The sequence below is a fragment of the Littorina saxatilis genome, linkage group LG1 (genome assembly GCF_037325665.1).
Source record: "Littorina saxatilis isolate snail1 linkage group LG1, US_GU_Lsax_2.0, whole genome shotgun sequence".
Classification (NCBI taxonomy): Eukaryota; Metazoa; Mollusca; class Gastropoda; order Littorinimorpha; family Littorinidae; genus Littorina; species Littorina saxatilis.
Genome location: NC_090245.1, coordinates 32,707,328 through 32,722,741, shown reverse-complemented (window position 1 = coordinate 32,722,741; position 15,414 = coordinate 32,707,328). Strand labels below are relative to the sequence as shown.

The following is a 15,414-nucleotide window of genomic DNA, read 5'->3' as shown; positions in this document are numbered from 1 at the left end:
AGGGAGAGGAAGAGAGGAGGGGAGAGAGGAAGAGGGGAGGAGGATAGAGAGGAAGAGAAAGAGGAAGAGGAGATAGAAAGAGTGGAGGAGGAGAAAGGGAGAAAGAGAGGGGGAATGAGAGGAGAGAAGAGGAGAGAAGGAGGTGAAAGATGAGAAGAGAAAGGGGTTTGACTGATGTCATTTTTATATATGTGACGGTCCACCACGAAACCAGTCTTAAGTCGCACCAGACGAAAGCGAGCTAGTTCGAGGAAAAGGCACTGAGGGTCTATCTGGGTGAAATTCACTTTTTTGCAGAAACGTGTTCTGTAGACCCCAAATTACATGACAACCAAACAAATATGCCAAAATCAATCGCTAAATAGTTAAATTATTGGATTTAAATGCAATACATTCATCAAAAAAGTCCAGCATGACATCAAAATGCCTCACTTTGACCGATAATTTGCTTAGTGTATCCCTGACAGGGCCCCAACAAGTTTGGTACCGTCGGAAAGCTTATTGCATCAGCTTTCCCGCCCTGCTGTGCAGTGGTTAAAAATACCCGTCCACTTCCTCCAAATAAGGAAATCGTGACGTAAACAAACTTTAAGATTGAACCAATCAGCTTTGTCTGCCTTCCAAAAAGGACTAGCAACGGCCTCCTCATTGGTCAAATCAGTCCAGGGGGAAGTAACACAGTATGATTTCCGTTCGCTGAACGAAACCAAAACAATGACTGACGTACGCCGATTGACAGCGCTTCTCAACTGCGATTCGCTTGAAAATAACCACGAACTCCAAGATTTGTTGTTGGATTTCTTTGCCGAAGACGTTGCTGGATTCAGTGACTCCGATTCTCATGCCGAAATATGTGACGCTTGCTGAATATGCGGACGAAGAGGAGACAGACCGTCCGCTCGTCAGTGTCAAAAACACCGTTGGCGTTTCTAATGGCACTGCATCAACTGCAAGAACACACGTAGTTGAGGCGAGTTGTAGAGGAGATGTGATGGAGGTGCATGCTGCAGTTCGTTAATTGCAACAGGGCTGTGATGTGCTCGAGAGAACTCGCCTTCGTTGCTGCAAAGCCAATGGAACTGGCTGCAAACAGATTAAAGTTCCCGACGCTGCACCCAGAAATACTCGTAGTGGATGTATCACACAGTTTGATCCGGAGGAAATTGTAGCTCTACAGCTCTCAGTGCAAGACATGTGACATGTATAAAGGTGAGGTTGGAGGTGGTGTCAACATTGATGTGCAAGAGCTTTTGTGGTGAACAGACTGTCACAGTGGAGGAGTTCCTGTGTTTGGGATCTACATTCTGATCTGTACGTATTCCTATTCGATGCCAACAAAGTGATTGATACAAGTAAGTTGATTTTGCTCAAGTGTTTGTCAAACTAATGGACAAAAACGTAGGTGAGATGCATGTAACCTCTTTATTCCTGATAATGACAGTGAAAATGTTTGCTGATGTGTATGACCTGTATTTGACCGTTTTCCTCCACATGTATGATGTAAACAAAGCCTTCAACAAGAAGAGCAAACGCTCGATCGAGTCACTTTCGCAGTTCTGAATATTATATGAGGCATCAGATGGACAGGAAGAAATTGCTATTCACAACACAATACAGATGTAAATAATTTGATGTAAAGAATAATCCTATAAAGTTTGAATCAAATCCGATGAATAGTTTCAGAGATATGATATTTCAAATTTTTTCCTTCAAGACATACCTGTGACCTTGAAAAAGGTCAAAGGTCACCAAAGCAGACGTCAAAGTGTAGAGGTCACTGGGAGTCACGTTCACATAAAATTTGAGCCCGGTCACTTTTATAGTTTCCGAGAAAAGCCCAACGTTAAGTTGTGTGTTGCCGAACAGAAAAGGGTAGTTATCTCCCTTGTTTTTCTGATAACGTTCGTAAAAGGCTACAGATGTAAATACTTTGATGTAAAGAATAATCCTACAAAGTTTCAATCACATCCGATGAACTTTGTCAAAGATATAAAATGTCTAATTTTTCCTTTGACGCTGACCTGTGACCTTGAAAAAGGTCAAAGGTCAACGAAACCATCGTTAAAGTGTAGAGGTCATTGGAGGTCACGACTAAACAAAATATGAGCCCGATCGCTTTGATAGTTTCCGAGAAAAGTCCAACGTTAAGGTGGTGTCTACGGACGGCCGGCCGGACGGCCGGCCGGACAGACTAACACTGACCGATTACATAGAGTCACTTTTTCTCAAGTGACTCAAAAATGGTGATAATTGTTCTTTTAACCCTTCGTTTTGCATTTAAATGATGCATGAAAGATCAAAGTACACTTGTGCAACATTTGGAAGGGTGAGGTTAATTTTCAACCCCCGTTGCTAAGGAAAATGTGAAGCTGGTGCCTTCCAAAACTTTCAAGCCCGATTTCTCAAAATGGCCGCCGGTCAACTTCTTTCATAAAAATGGCCGTAATATCGTTATTTATTGACCTAGAGCTTTAATTTTTTTTTCTAAACATCCAGGAAAGACTAACAATTTCAAAATAATAACTAACTCAAATCATCCAAATTTCGACTTAACACTATTGTGACTAGCACTGCCACGGCGTTAACGTCCTGCCTGCCCAAGCTTGCCACCAAGAAACTTCCCAAAAATCAGTAACTGTACAGAAATCTGTCTAGCAAGCTTGAATTAAGTCCAATCACCACCAAATTTTGTGTACTAATTCAAAAATGGATGCCCAGTTCAGTCGTGCTATTTATAAGTTTGTCACGCGATTTGTTTTAGCAAAGGGGGGTGAAAGGGGGATAATTTGTGTTTTTTAACGTTTTTTTGTGTGTGTTTTATTTTCCACTGCTTTTTTTAAAAGTTATTTTTTAACAGAAAGTATTATAAATAATGTTATAACCAAACAAGGTGTAAAACCTATGAATTAGCTGAAATATTGTTAACATTGTACACAGAAATAAGGAGACAGTACAAAGAAAAAAACAAGCAAATCACGCATTCACTCACAGCATCCTGACTCAAATGAAACAAAACTGTAACACTCACCAAATGATGTCTAGGTAATCCATATTGAATATAAGTCACATTTTCACAACAAAGTACCAACTGTACACCTATGAACAATTCCAAAAGGATTTGAAGGCTCCAGCCATCCATTGTTATCAGTGCTGCCACGCCCCTATAGCTCCTGCACGATTCCGAGATACATGTTCGTCTAGCAGTATCACCCCCTACCACGTGTATTTGCCGACTCGTACTAGCAACAACGGGACTGTTTCTTCCTCAATATCACTGCTATTATCGCTTTCTTGAGGCTAAAACGACACGATGTATCATGATCTACAGGATCCTCAAGATCCAACATCCGGAGAATCTCCTCCTGTGACAAGGCTCGCCTTCGATTCATTTTTTTTGTTCGAAAACACCACGCAAATCTGCACTAATTTGATCAAGCCGGAAGAGAAAACCACGTGTATCAAGGGAAACAACTCAATTTACTGCAAGCTTCAAAAACCGGGAAGCAATCACGAGTCGTGTACCTTGTATGTCTAATACTAAAATAGTCGCTTCCCGTCCGTGGGCGTTGCAGCGCTATTACTAATATAGTCGCATCCCGTCACGAAAGTGTTAAGACTGATTTTGTGATGGACTGTCACATTTAGTCAAGTTTTGACTAAATATTTTAACATCGAGGGGGAATCGAAACGAGGGTCGTGGTGTATGTGCGTGTGTGCATGTGTGCGTGCGTGTGTGTGTGTGTGTAGAGCGATTCAGACTAAACTACTGGACCGATCTTTATGAAATTTGACATGAGAGTTCCTGGGTATGAAATCCCCGAACGTTCTTTTCATTTTTTTGATAAATGTCTTTGATGACGTCATATCCGGCTTTTCGTGAAAGTTGAGGCGGCACTGTCACGCCCTCATTTTTCAACCAAATTGGTTCAAATTTTGGTCAAGTAATCTTCGACAAAGCCCGGGGTTCGGTATTGCATTTCAGCTTGGTGGCTTAAAAATTAATTAATGACTTTGGTCATTAAAAATCGGAAAATTGTAAATAAAAATAAAAATTTATAAAACGATCCAAATTTACGTTTATCTTATTCTCCATCATTTGCTGATTCCAAAAACATATAAATATGTTATATTCGGATTAAAAACAAGCTCTGAAAATTAAATATATAAAAATTATTATCAAAATTAAATTGTCCAAATCAATTTAAAAACACTTTCATCTTATTCCTTGTCGGTTCCTGATTCCAAAAACATATAGATATGATATGTTTGGATTAAAAACACGCTCAGAAAGTTAAAACAAAGAGAGGTACAGAAAAGCGTGCTATCCTTCTTAGCGCAATTACTACCCCGCTCTTCTTGTCAATTTCACTGCCTTTGCCATGAGCGGTGGCCCGACGATGCTATGTACGAGTAAAATGGCATTACGTTCAGTTTCATTCTGTGAGTTCGACAGCTACTTGACTAAATATTGTATTTTCGCCTTACGCGACTTGTTTCATCTTCTCACCCACCCAACCCCCTTTTTCAACATCCCCCTCCCCCCCTCCTCCCTCCATTTAACAATCCTCCCCCCTCCCCCTTTTAAGACACTGCTTTCTCAGATCTTAATATTCATAATTGCTGTAAATTTACCTCCATTTTAAAACTTGCATTTCTCACATTTCTGGAGGTCCAAGGAAAGGGGTTCCACTGTATTATGATTCAATTAATTATTTTACACTTTCTACCCCACCTTTGTTGACCAAGTTTTTTTTAGCCGAGACCAGCTGTGCTGCACCAGGTCACTCAGAATTGTAGTAACTGTGTAGACACGCTGGAATGCAGGCGTTAGATCGACGTTACAGGAAGCGACTGAAGCAAACTGTGGACATGTCTGCCGTGTGCTGACAAAACCGAGTAAGTCCACTGAACCTAGTTCTGAGATAAACGACTTTTTCTGTTTTATTACATTTCTCAAAAGTGACGATTATCTTGATCAACCTACAGAGATAATAAGATAAATAGCATTAATGTACGTTTACAACCCGAGTTTGATAATGATCTGATGGATGGTTTTTGTTTTGTTGGGCATTTTGTGGACTTACTTGGTTTTGTCACTTTTTTCCATTATATCAGATCTAAAAAATTTGACAGATCTAAGCAAGTGGACTTACTTGGTTTTGTCAAAACATTTGGAAGAAAAAGTAATGCTTTTTTTGAGGATGAAAGTCGCTTGTTCATTTCAATGCGTTATTCTCTCAGGTGCCAGGAGAAACGTTCCGTATAACTCTCGCTTACTCTATTACACATGTCGTGTGCACATTAGAGCGCTTTTTTCCCTTTGCTTATTTGATCTCTAAACAACGCTCTGGCTCATTTCGGTACGATTCTCACAGATACTTTCGAAGCGAACCTATAACAATGTGTGCGTTTGTGTGTTTGTTCTGATTAAAACCAGTCTTGATCTAAGGACTATGTCCAGTCAAGAATAAAAGCTGGTTCTTGTGTATGACTGTGTACGTGAGTGTTAGTTTGAGGTGCCTTGGAGAATGATGAGCATATCCGATTGCGGATATTTGCTGAAATACATATTATTCACGTACAAGTTTTTAAGCTACACAGCATGTTTTGTTGTTCCGGTAATGTTTTGTTGTTGTAAGTTTGGGTGGTACGGTTACTACTATAGTTTCAACCTTAAATCACATTATTTGAAATTCAAATCAAACACTAACCCGGGTTTGATGTCTTAGAAATATTTCTGGACATTAAAATGCTAGCACAGGCACGAAAGTGATTTTATTGCAGGTGTCAATGTTTCCTGAATCTATTTATAGATGTGTTACGTTTGAATTGATATTAAGCAATTCAGATGCCGTGTGGACATGGTACGGAAACATTCACTGTCCCGATTGACGGGTTTTAACAGCGAGGACGCAATTTTTGTGAAGGCGTTTTAGAACTGCTTCTTCTTCTTCTTTTGCGTTCGTTGGCTGAAACTCCCACGTACACGTGTGCTTTTGCACGAGTGGATTTGTACGTGGATGACCGTTTTTACAAAACCATTTAGGCAGCCATACGCCGTTTTCGGTGAAAGCATGCTGGGTATTTTCGTGTTTCTATAACCCACCAAACTCTGCTTTGGACTGCACGATCTTTTCCGTGCGCACTTGGTCTTGTGCTTGCGTGTACGCACGAAGGGTGATAAGGCACCAGCAGGCCTGCACGTAAGTTGACCTGGGATATCGGAAAAATCTTCACCTTAATTACCCGTCAGGTGCGGCCGGGATTCGAACCCACGACCTTCCGCTTTGGTAAGTCTTTTTTTTTCAAAATGATATTTTTTGTTCATCAAAAAGAAGAAATCAATGCGCATCTTGTGTGCTAATTTCTACTTTTTAGAGTGCTTAGATAAGCAGATATGAACAAGTAAGTCCACAACCAAAAACAACTTTTTAAGTGTGCATGAATGTTTTGACAAAACCAAGTAAGTCCAAGGGGTTCCCAATTTTCCTTTTATGATAGTTTTAAAATTCTTGTCAGACGACACATACAGAAAATACGTCATTTTAAGTTTAGAACTCACAAATGACGTCATTTAAAGTTTAGAACACACAAATGACCTCTTTCGATAATGCGAGACATAATGACGTCGAGACATAATGACGTCACCTTATGACGTTTTATTTTAAACATTTTTCTTCTCTATCTATATATAATTCTCCTGACGATCCTTGTCTCTCTCTCTCTCCTTCCCTCTATCCCTCCCATTCAGTGCACACAGGCAACGTTTTTCGCATTCGGAAGCAAGCCGGCTATGCCCTTTTTGTACAAATAAAACTGAGGATGAAATGCATGTTGTCTTTGTGTGCCCAGTGTATCAGGCTATTAGAACCAGATATATTGGCATACCGGTTGACTCTCCATGCGAACTCCAACTGTGTGAACTGTTGAAAGGTAGCGACGAAACAAAAGCCGTAAGTTTTGCTAAATATCTATTCCTGGCTTGGAAAGCGAGGCAGAAGAGACTTGATGTTTGATTCGTGACATGGAAAATGTACCCCTCGGTATTACCGTTACCAGAAAGTTTTCATGGTTGATACACTGTTTGCTACGATGTATATATATCTATATTGTGAGGTGACTATATTAGCAAGCAACTGCCAAAAATATTTAACACCATGTATATACATTTGATTCGATTACGTGAAATGCTGATTTTGTACATTTTCTCATTTTTTTTACCATTGTAAAAACCAAATCACTGGTTACACAATTAAACAATCCAATCCAATCTCTCGCTCCCCATCGCTCTCTTTTCCTCCCTCCATCTCTCTTTCTATCCCTCCCTACCTCTCTCGCTATCTCTCTCCCTCTTACTCTCTTCCTCCCTCCCTAATTCCTCTTTCTCTTTATTTCTCTCTCTCCCTCCATCCCCCCCCCCCCCCCCTCGGACCTGATTTCTTTCCCCTTTCTCACTCTCTCCCTGTTTAGTCTCTCTCTCTCTCTCTCTCTCTCTCTCTCTCTCTCTCTCTCTCTCTCTCTCTCTCTCTCTCTCTCTCTCTCTCTCTCTCTCTCTCTCTCTCTCTCTCTCTCTCTCTCTCTCTCTCTCTCTCTCTCTCTCTCTCTCTCTCTCTCTCTCTCTCTCTCTCTCTCTCTCTCTCGCTTGCACCAAAACTAGCACCCCTACTAACAAGTAAAATGCCGCAAGAATATTCGGATTGACTTTGACGTCATACTGGCAAAAACATTGCATTCTGATTGGTTATAGCGTCATAAAGGTTCTTGTGATTGGTGGATGGACTTACTTGGTTTTACCAGCAAATTGACATGTAATTTTTTTTGAGAAATGTTTGAAGTTGTGGACTTACTTTTCTATATCTCCTTATCTATTTATTTTACAAAGTCAAAATTTACACACAGGCTGCTTCGTGATTTCTTAGTTTTGATGAACAAAAAGATATCATTTTTGGGAAAAAATGGACTTACTCGGTTTTGTCAGCACATGACAGATGTACTTTAAACAGTTTTTAAGGTGTGGACTTACTTTTTTATATCTCCTTATCTATTTATTTCACAAAGTCACAATTTACACTTAAGGTGCGCCTTAATTTCTAAGCTTTGATGAACAAAAAATATCATTTTTGAAAAAAATGGACTTACTCGGTTTTGTCAGCACACGGCAGATGTGCCGAATGAGAGTAGATGCAATGTAGTGACTAGGTGTGTACGGATATATCCGTACCTGGTCTGATAGAGCCATATGAGTGGGTACGGATATATCCGTACCTGGGAGACAATGAGTTAAGGAGCAGATTTTAGGCGAAGTGTGCAAAGATGAAGCAAGATGATTGACATGGTTGTCCAAGTGGAGGGATACCCTCTGAGATGGTTACATGGCAAAGGCGGCCCTTAATCCAGCGCAAAGTTGACTGGAAATTCCACTTGGCTTCATTTTTATATTTAGTCAAGTTTTGACTAAATATTTTAACGTAGAGGGGGGAATCGAGACGAGGGTCGTGGTGTATGTGTGTGAGTGTGTGTGTCTGTGTGTGTGTGTAGAGCGATTCAGACCAAACTACTGGACCGATCTTTATGAAATTTGACATGAGAGTTCCTGGGTATGAAATCCCCGAACGTTTTTTTTCATTTTTTTGATAAATGTCTTTGATGACGTCATATCCGGCTTTTCGTGAAAGTTGAGGCGGCACTGTCACGCCCTCATTTTTCAACCAAATTGGTTCAAATTTTGGTCAAGTAATCTTCGACGAAGCCCGGGGTTCGGTATTGCATTTCAGCTTGGTGGCTTAAAAATTAATTAATGACTTTGGTCATTAAAAATCGGAAAATTGTAAAAAAAAATAAAAATTTATAAAACGATCCAAATTTACGTTTATCTTATTCTCCATCATTTGCTGATTCCAAAAACATATAAATATGTTATATTCGGATTAAAAACAAGCTCTCAAAATTAAATATATAAAAATTATTATCAAAATTAAATTGTCCAAATCAATTTAAAAACACTTTCATCTTATTCCTTGTCGGTTCCTGATTCCAAAAACATATAGATATGATATGTTTGGATTAAAAACACGCTCAGAAAGTTAAAACAAAGAGAGGTACAGAAAAGCGTGCTATCCTTCTTAGCGCAACTACTACCCCGCTCTTCTTGTCAATTTCACTGCCTTTGCCATGAGCGGTGGCCTGACGATGCTACGAGTAAAATGGCATTGCGTTCAGTTTCATTCTGTGAGTTCGACAGCTACTTGACTAAATATTGTATTTTCGCCTTACGCGACTTGTTTGTTTGTTTGTTTGTTTGCTTAACGCCCAGCCGACCACGAAGGGCCATATCAGGGCGGTGCTGCTTTGACATTTAACGTGCGCCACACACAAGACAGAAGTCGCAGCACAGGCTTCATGTCTCACCCAGTCACATTATTCTGACACCGGACCAACCAGTCCTAGCACTAACCCCATAAAGCCAGACGCCAGGCGGAGCAGCCACTAGATTGCCAATTTTAAAGTCTTAGGTATGACCCGGCCGGGGTTCGAACCCACGACCTCCCGATGACGGGGCGGACGCCTTTCCACAAGGCCAACCGTGCCGGTCTTGGCTTAATTAGTATCAGGCTTAAGAAAGGCGTATCTTTACTTTTCTCTGTTGCACCTACACACCTGTAAACTCCACGGGACTTACCTGATGAGCATGTTGCGCAGGGCAATGAAGTCATTGTGTTCCAGGTTTTCAACTGTCAACAGAACACACCATTTCAATGAAAAATATATAGAAATGATCACTCAGATAACAGAGCATCTGAACCACACACAAATTTTAACTTAACCCCATAAAAGTGACCACTAATGGAAACTAAAACAACTCATGTGAAAGGAACAGGTCAATATGTATTCAAGGGTAACAGTGCCACAGAGAAAAAGAAAACATTTAGAAACTTAAAACCGAGGTCAGACAGTGTCATCAACTCTGGAAACGGACAGCAAAGCTCTGCCTTAATTTCTTAAAAAAACAACAACATCCGCACCCTTAGTCCTAAAAATACATTAAAAATGGAGAGAAAAAAAGAAAAATGGAAAGAAAGAAGAAGGAAAGAAAGAAGAACTAAAGAAATAAAGAAGAACGAAAAGAGAGAAATGTGTCTCACCTTCCACAATACCCCATGGGTATTGTCTGCCCCTGAGTCGCTTGCCGCCCAACTCTATCACTCGGTTGCTGCCCACCACTGCGAATGGGACACGATCCTGGGGAGTACAAAAAAAATAACAATTAACATAGAAACAGAAATACTTGCACACTATACCCTTTCTACTCTTGTGTTGTTTGTTGTTGTTGTTATTGTTTGTTTGTTTTTGCTGCCTACCACAGCAAGACAGTTCAAAGAGGATAAAATAGACATCCGAAATCTCAACAGTTTCTTTGAAACTTAGTCATCATTTTTGATTGAATTGTTAAAGGTTTCAGGGTTAAACTATCTTGCTCAACAGACACTTTTACCTGATTTACCCAATTACTTCATCATTGTTTTTGTATCCAGGGTACATTAAAGCAATATTTGTATGCACTTATAGTACAATATACATATGAACCTTATATGAACCAAACACCTCTGTAGTTTTAGTCTCCAAGTACACACATGATTCCAGCACCTCTATAGACATGAACCCAATGCAACAACAACAAGCATGCATCATCCCAACAGCTCTTCAGTTTTAATATGCATATATATGAGATCAATACCTCAGTGAAGTGTTACTGTATGTACTGGTACATGTACACAGCCCTGTATGCCGAGTGCACTGAGACCAACGCAAAAATGTTGAACTCACACAGACCCCGAGTCTCTTCTGGATCTCATTATATGGACACAAAGTCAAGACTAAGTACAGTGTTAGTATGCAAGTAAACATGTATCCAACACCTCTGTGAAGATTTAGAATGCAAGTACACAGCCCTTTATGCAGTGTGCACCGTGACCAAACCAAAAGGTGGAACTTGCACTATATCTGAATCTCTTCTGGATCTAGTTATACAGACACAAAGACAAGACTTTGCACAAATGTAAACCTAACACCACTGCTTAGATCTATAGTATGTGAGTACACAAGTACACAGTCCTGTATGTTGTGTGCACTCTGACCAAAGCAAAAGGTGAAACTTGCACTAAATCTGAGTTTCTTCTGGATCTAGTTATACCGACACAAAGACAAGACCTTGCACAGAGTTAGTATGCAAGCACATGTGCGAACCCAACACCACTGTTTAGATTTATAGTTTTTGAGTACACCAGTATACAGCCCTGTACGCAGTGTGCTCTCTGACCAAAGCAAACACTGGAACTAACACTAAATTCGAGCATTTTCTGGTTCTGTATACATGTAGTTATATGGACACGAAGACAAGACTTTGCACAGAGTTAGTATGCTAGCACACGTGCGAATCCAACACCCCTGTTTAGATTTATAGTATGTGAGTACACCCGTACACAGCCCTGTACGCAGTGTGCTCTCTGACCAAAGCAAACACTGGAACTAGCACTAAATCTGAGTCTCTTCTGGATCTAGTTATACCGACACAAAGACAAGACTTTGCACAGTGTTAGTTAGCACACGTGCAAACCCAACACCACTGTTTAGATTTATAGTATGCGAGTACACCAGTACACATCCTGTATGTTGTGTGCACTGTGACCAAAGCAAAAGCTGGAACTCACACTGACCCTGAGTCTCTTCTGGATCTTCATCTCCTCTTCATCGTCACACTCGGGGAACTCGTAGATCTTGATCTTGTGCTGCGCGATCTCATTCAGAATCTGTCCGAGAGAGAGAGAAAAAATATAGTGCTGATCTACTTATGACCAACTTAAAAGGTGAACATCTCCCATGTGAATTTAACAATTTTGACAAATCGAGCAGGGATGCAATATTGCTGACCTTTCCTTCTTTATCATGGTCTAAGCTCCGCTGGAGGCAAAGGGCTTAAGTAAATAAGTAAGTACATGTAGGACAGCATGGCATAACAATTGTATATGTACATAACCCAGAAAGCGTCCACCTAACAATGACATAAAGACAAGTACCGAGTCCAAATAAAAACTTTTTTTGAAGCCTTTGGACAGGACTCTGGTTTGAACCAAATACAATTCTGTACGCTGCTAAAGTTTACAAGATTTAAACAACAGTCATTAGCAAATATTCGGCACTAGATGAGTTTCAACTCTTTAAATAACCTGTTAATTTTGGGAACGGTAACCGAGACTCACTGTTTTCTTGAATTCCCTGCATTCGTCTGGTGTGAGTGTGTCTGCCTTGGCGATGAGAGGAATGATGTTGACTTTTTCATGAAGACGTTTCATGAATTCTACATCTAGTGGCTTCAATCTGGAGCACACAACCCATGAAATGACAACGATGAGACAAACTCTTACTCTTGACCAACGCATATCATCTTTGGTCTTCACTGGAACAACAAGAGGCGAGGCCTTCAAGTCTCACGTAAGAAATCTACAAACAGTAACACAAACTCAATCACTCCGTCACACATACACACACACACAGTAAGCATAGGTGACACTGTGCAAGAAAGCGAGACACTAGATCTAGATCTGTCTGTCTGCATGTAGCCTACTTACAGGGACACGACTGCCAACTAGTCTCGGCCCGCTCAAAATAACAATGACCGAGACTTTCAGTAATTCCTTCGCGTGACGTCTAACCCTCTTACGTCATAATGTGACGTCTTCAAATGACGAAATGTTAAAGTTTCTACCACAGACATACACACGCACACACACACACACACACACACGCACGCACAGACAGACAAAGTTAGCATCGCATAGGCTACACTTACGTGAGCCAAAAACACCACAAAAGGCAATGATAACAGTACAATGACAACAATGGACTCAGGTCCAGGTAGTAGGGACAATCAGTAGTCCTTGCAGTCTTTTTATGTCCCCTCATAACATTCCAAATTGTATTTGGATCGTTAAATGCATGCGTAATTTTAAATTTTTGCGACAAGTGTTACTCAGTAAACTCATACAGGTTTCAGGTTTTTCTTCATTCGAACTATCCGTGTCTAGTCCGTTCTTGAACTGATTAGTGTTAATACTAACAGACATTAAACCTTGTTAGACGTACCCGTGCCCTGTGGGCGCGATGAAGTAGAGACAGCAGTGGACTCTTGTGTCGGGCATGGTGGTACGGTTGACACGCGACTCTGAGTTGAGGTATTCCTCGTACTTGCTGTCGATGTAGTCTGTGATGGGCGACCAGCTACACACCAACAAAACATGTCTTGTCATCAGAACATACTTACAGTTGATAAAAACATTTTGGGTGAAAATGAAGTTGTTGAACCCACTCCCTGCTGTAACACCTGCAATCCAAAGTGAGTTACCAACACACACTCGCACTGACACACACACACACATACACATACATACACAGACACACACTCACACACACAACCTTGCAATCTCTTAAAAAGTTCTATTAAACAATCATGTCAATTATAGGTTTCTTTTCTGATGGAATGCCTGCAGTTTATAGTCTTAATTCTTTGCATCCTGCACACAATGACACCGTCTCCTGTGCACTTCCCATGTCATGGGAAGTAACTCCTTGAGATTCAAGCTTTCAAAAACCGTAGCAAAGTATTCACAAACAATTTGTTGATCAGAAACAGTAAAACAATCAAACCTTGCAGGTAGCTGTAGAAAAAATACAGATCTGCATCACACTACATTGTAGGTGTATGAAAGCAAAAGTAGGTAGCATGGTGTATTGCGCGCATTTCTGGGACCTGAATATGGTTTCTCTAGCAGGTGATATTGGGCGCTCTGGGAGCCATTTGGGGGCAACCACTGCATAGCACTTACCAGTTGCTGTTGTCGACAGCATCTCCAAAACCTGGTGTGTCCACCACGGTCAGTTTGAGCTGGACACCATTCTCTTTCAACACAGATTGACTCGTGTCCACCTGTAACACAGGAACATAACACCTGCTCAACTGCCACTCATTTACAGGTAACATTTCGGCTACCTGAAATACCCCACTGCTTGTCTTTTGTGATGTGGATGTGTAGTTAAAACTGTTATCGACTGTTATTCACATGTACTGCGGATTTGAGCGTCTTGTATTTGCATAGACTCCATTTTTGTTACCAATTAATAGCAGGTTACAGTTGTAATTCTTGCTTGATGTTATTTTAAAAACGAAAGCTCTGTGTGTCATGAGTTTCCCATGGCATCCCAAACCCCTTTGACACTGGGGGTGCAACACATGCCAAAACAATACATGTATTTCCAAGTGAGGATGAAAAAGTTAAGCTGGTGGAAGGGGGTGAATAGTGTGGAGAGAGAGAGAGAGAGAGAGAGAGAGAGAGAGAGAGAGAGAGAGAGAGAGAGAGAGAGAGAGAGAGAGAGAGAGAGAGAGAGAGAGAGAGAAAAAAACACCCACACACAGAGACTAAGAGAGACGGAGGCAAATACAGACAGACACAAACAACGAGAAAGAAAGAGACGGAAGCAAAGTGACAGAGACAGAGAAAGCTGGCAGAAGAGCAAGGAAGGTCAAACATGCACAAAGCCAATCACATCCAGGGCAAACATGCAATGCATTGGATGTGACCATGGGGAAAAAAAGGCAGCCAAGATGCAAGAGGCTTGGTCCAGTTTGTTTTCATACCCTTTCTGCATCATGCCCGGCTCTGTCCATTCATCTTCTTGCTAGTGCACATCAAATATCAGGGGTCACTTTACAAAAACACAGGTGGGGTGGGAGTGGGGAGGAGGTTGGCTGAGAGAGAGAGGCAGAGAGATACAGAGACACAAACTAAGAGACTGAAATTGATGAGAGAGAGAGAGGCAGAGAGATACAGAGACACAAACTAAGAGACTGAAATTGATGAGAGAGAGAGGCAGAGAGATACTGAGACACAAACTAAGAGACTGAAATTGATGAGAGAGAGAGACAGAGAGATACAGAGACACAAACTAAGAGACTGAAATTGATGAGAGAGAGAGGCAGAGAGATACTGAGACACAAACTAAGAGACTGAAATTGATGAGAGAGAGAGGCAGAGAGATACAGAGACACAAACTAAGAGACTGAAATTGATGAGAGAGAGAGGCAGAGAGATACTGAGACACAAACTAAGAGACTGAAATTGATGAGAGAGAGAGAGGCAGAGAGATACAGAGACACAAACTAAGAGACTGAAATTGATGAGAGAGAGAGGCAGAGAGATACAGAGACACAAACTAAGAGACTGAAATTGATGAGAGAGAGAGAGAGGCAGAGAGATACAGAGACACAAACTAAGAGACTGAAATTGATGAGAGAGAGAGAGAGAGAGAGAGAGAGAGAGAGAGAGAGAGAGAGAGAGAGAGAGAGAGAGAGAGAGAGAGAGA

At 40.9% G+C, this 15,414-nt stretch overlaps 1 protein-coding gene across 1 annotated transcript in view; it reads right to left on the bottom strand.

Annotated features, from left to right (window-relative positions):
• Positions 1–15,414, bottom strand: part of LOC138950402 (protein peanut-like) — a 107,213-nt gene that overhangs the window by 10,019 nt on the left and 81,780 nt on the right. The window contains exons 7-13 of the mRNA XM_070322145.1: positions 14,690–14,730; positions 13,881–14,111; positions 13,141–13,275; positions 12,258–12,375; positions 11,715–11,807; positions 10,143–10,239; positions 9,680–9,731 (exon numbers count right to left, since the gene is read on the bottom strand). Coding sequence (XP_070178246.1) covers positions 9,680–9,731; positions 10,143–10,239; positions 11,715–11,807; positions 12,258–12,375; positions 13,141–13,275; positions 13,881–14,111; positions 14,690–14,730 — 767 coding nt within the window. The remainder of the gene's footprint in view (positions 1–9,679; positions 9,732–10,142; positions 10,240–11,714; positions 11,808–12,257; positions 12,376–13,140; positions 13,276–13,880; positions 14,112–14,689; positions 14,731–15,414) is intronic.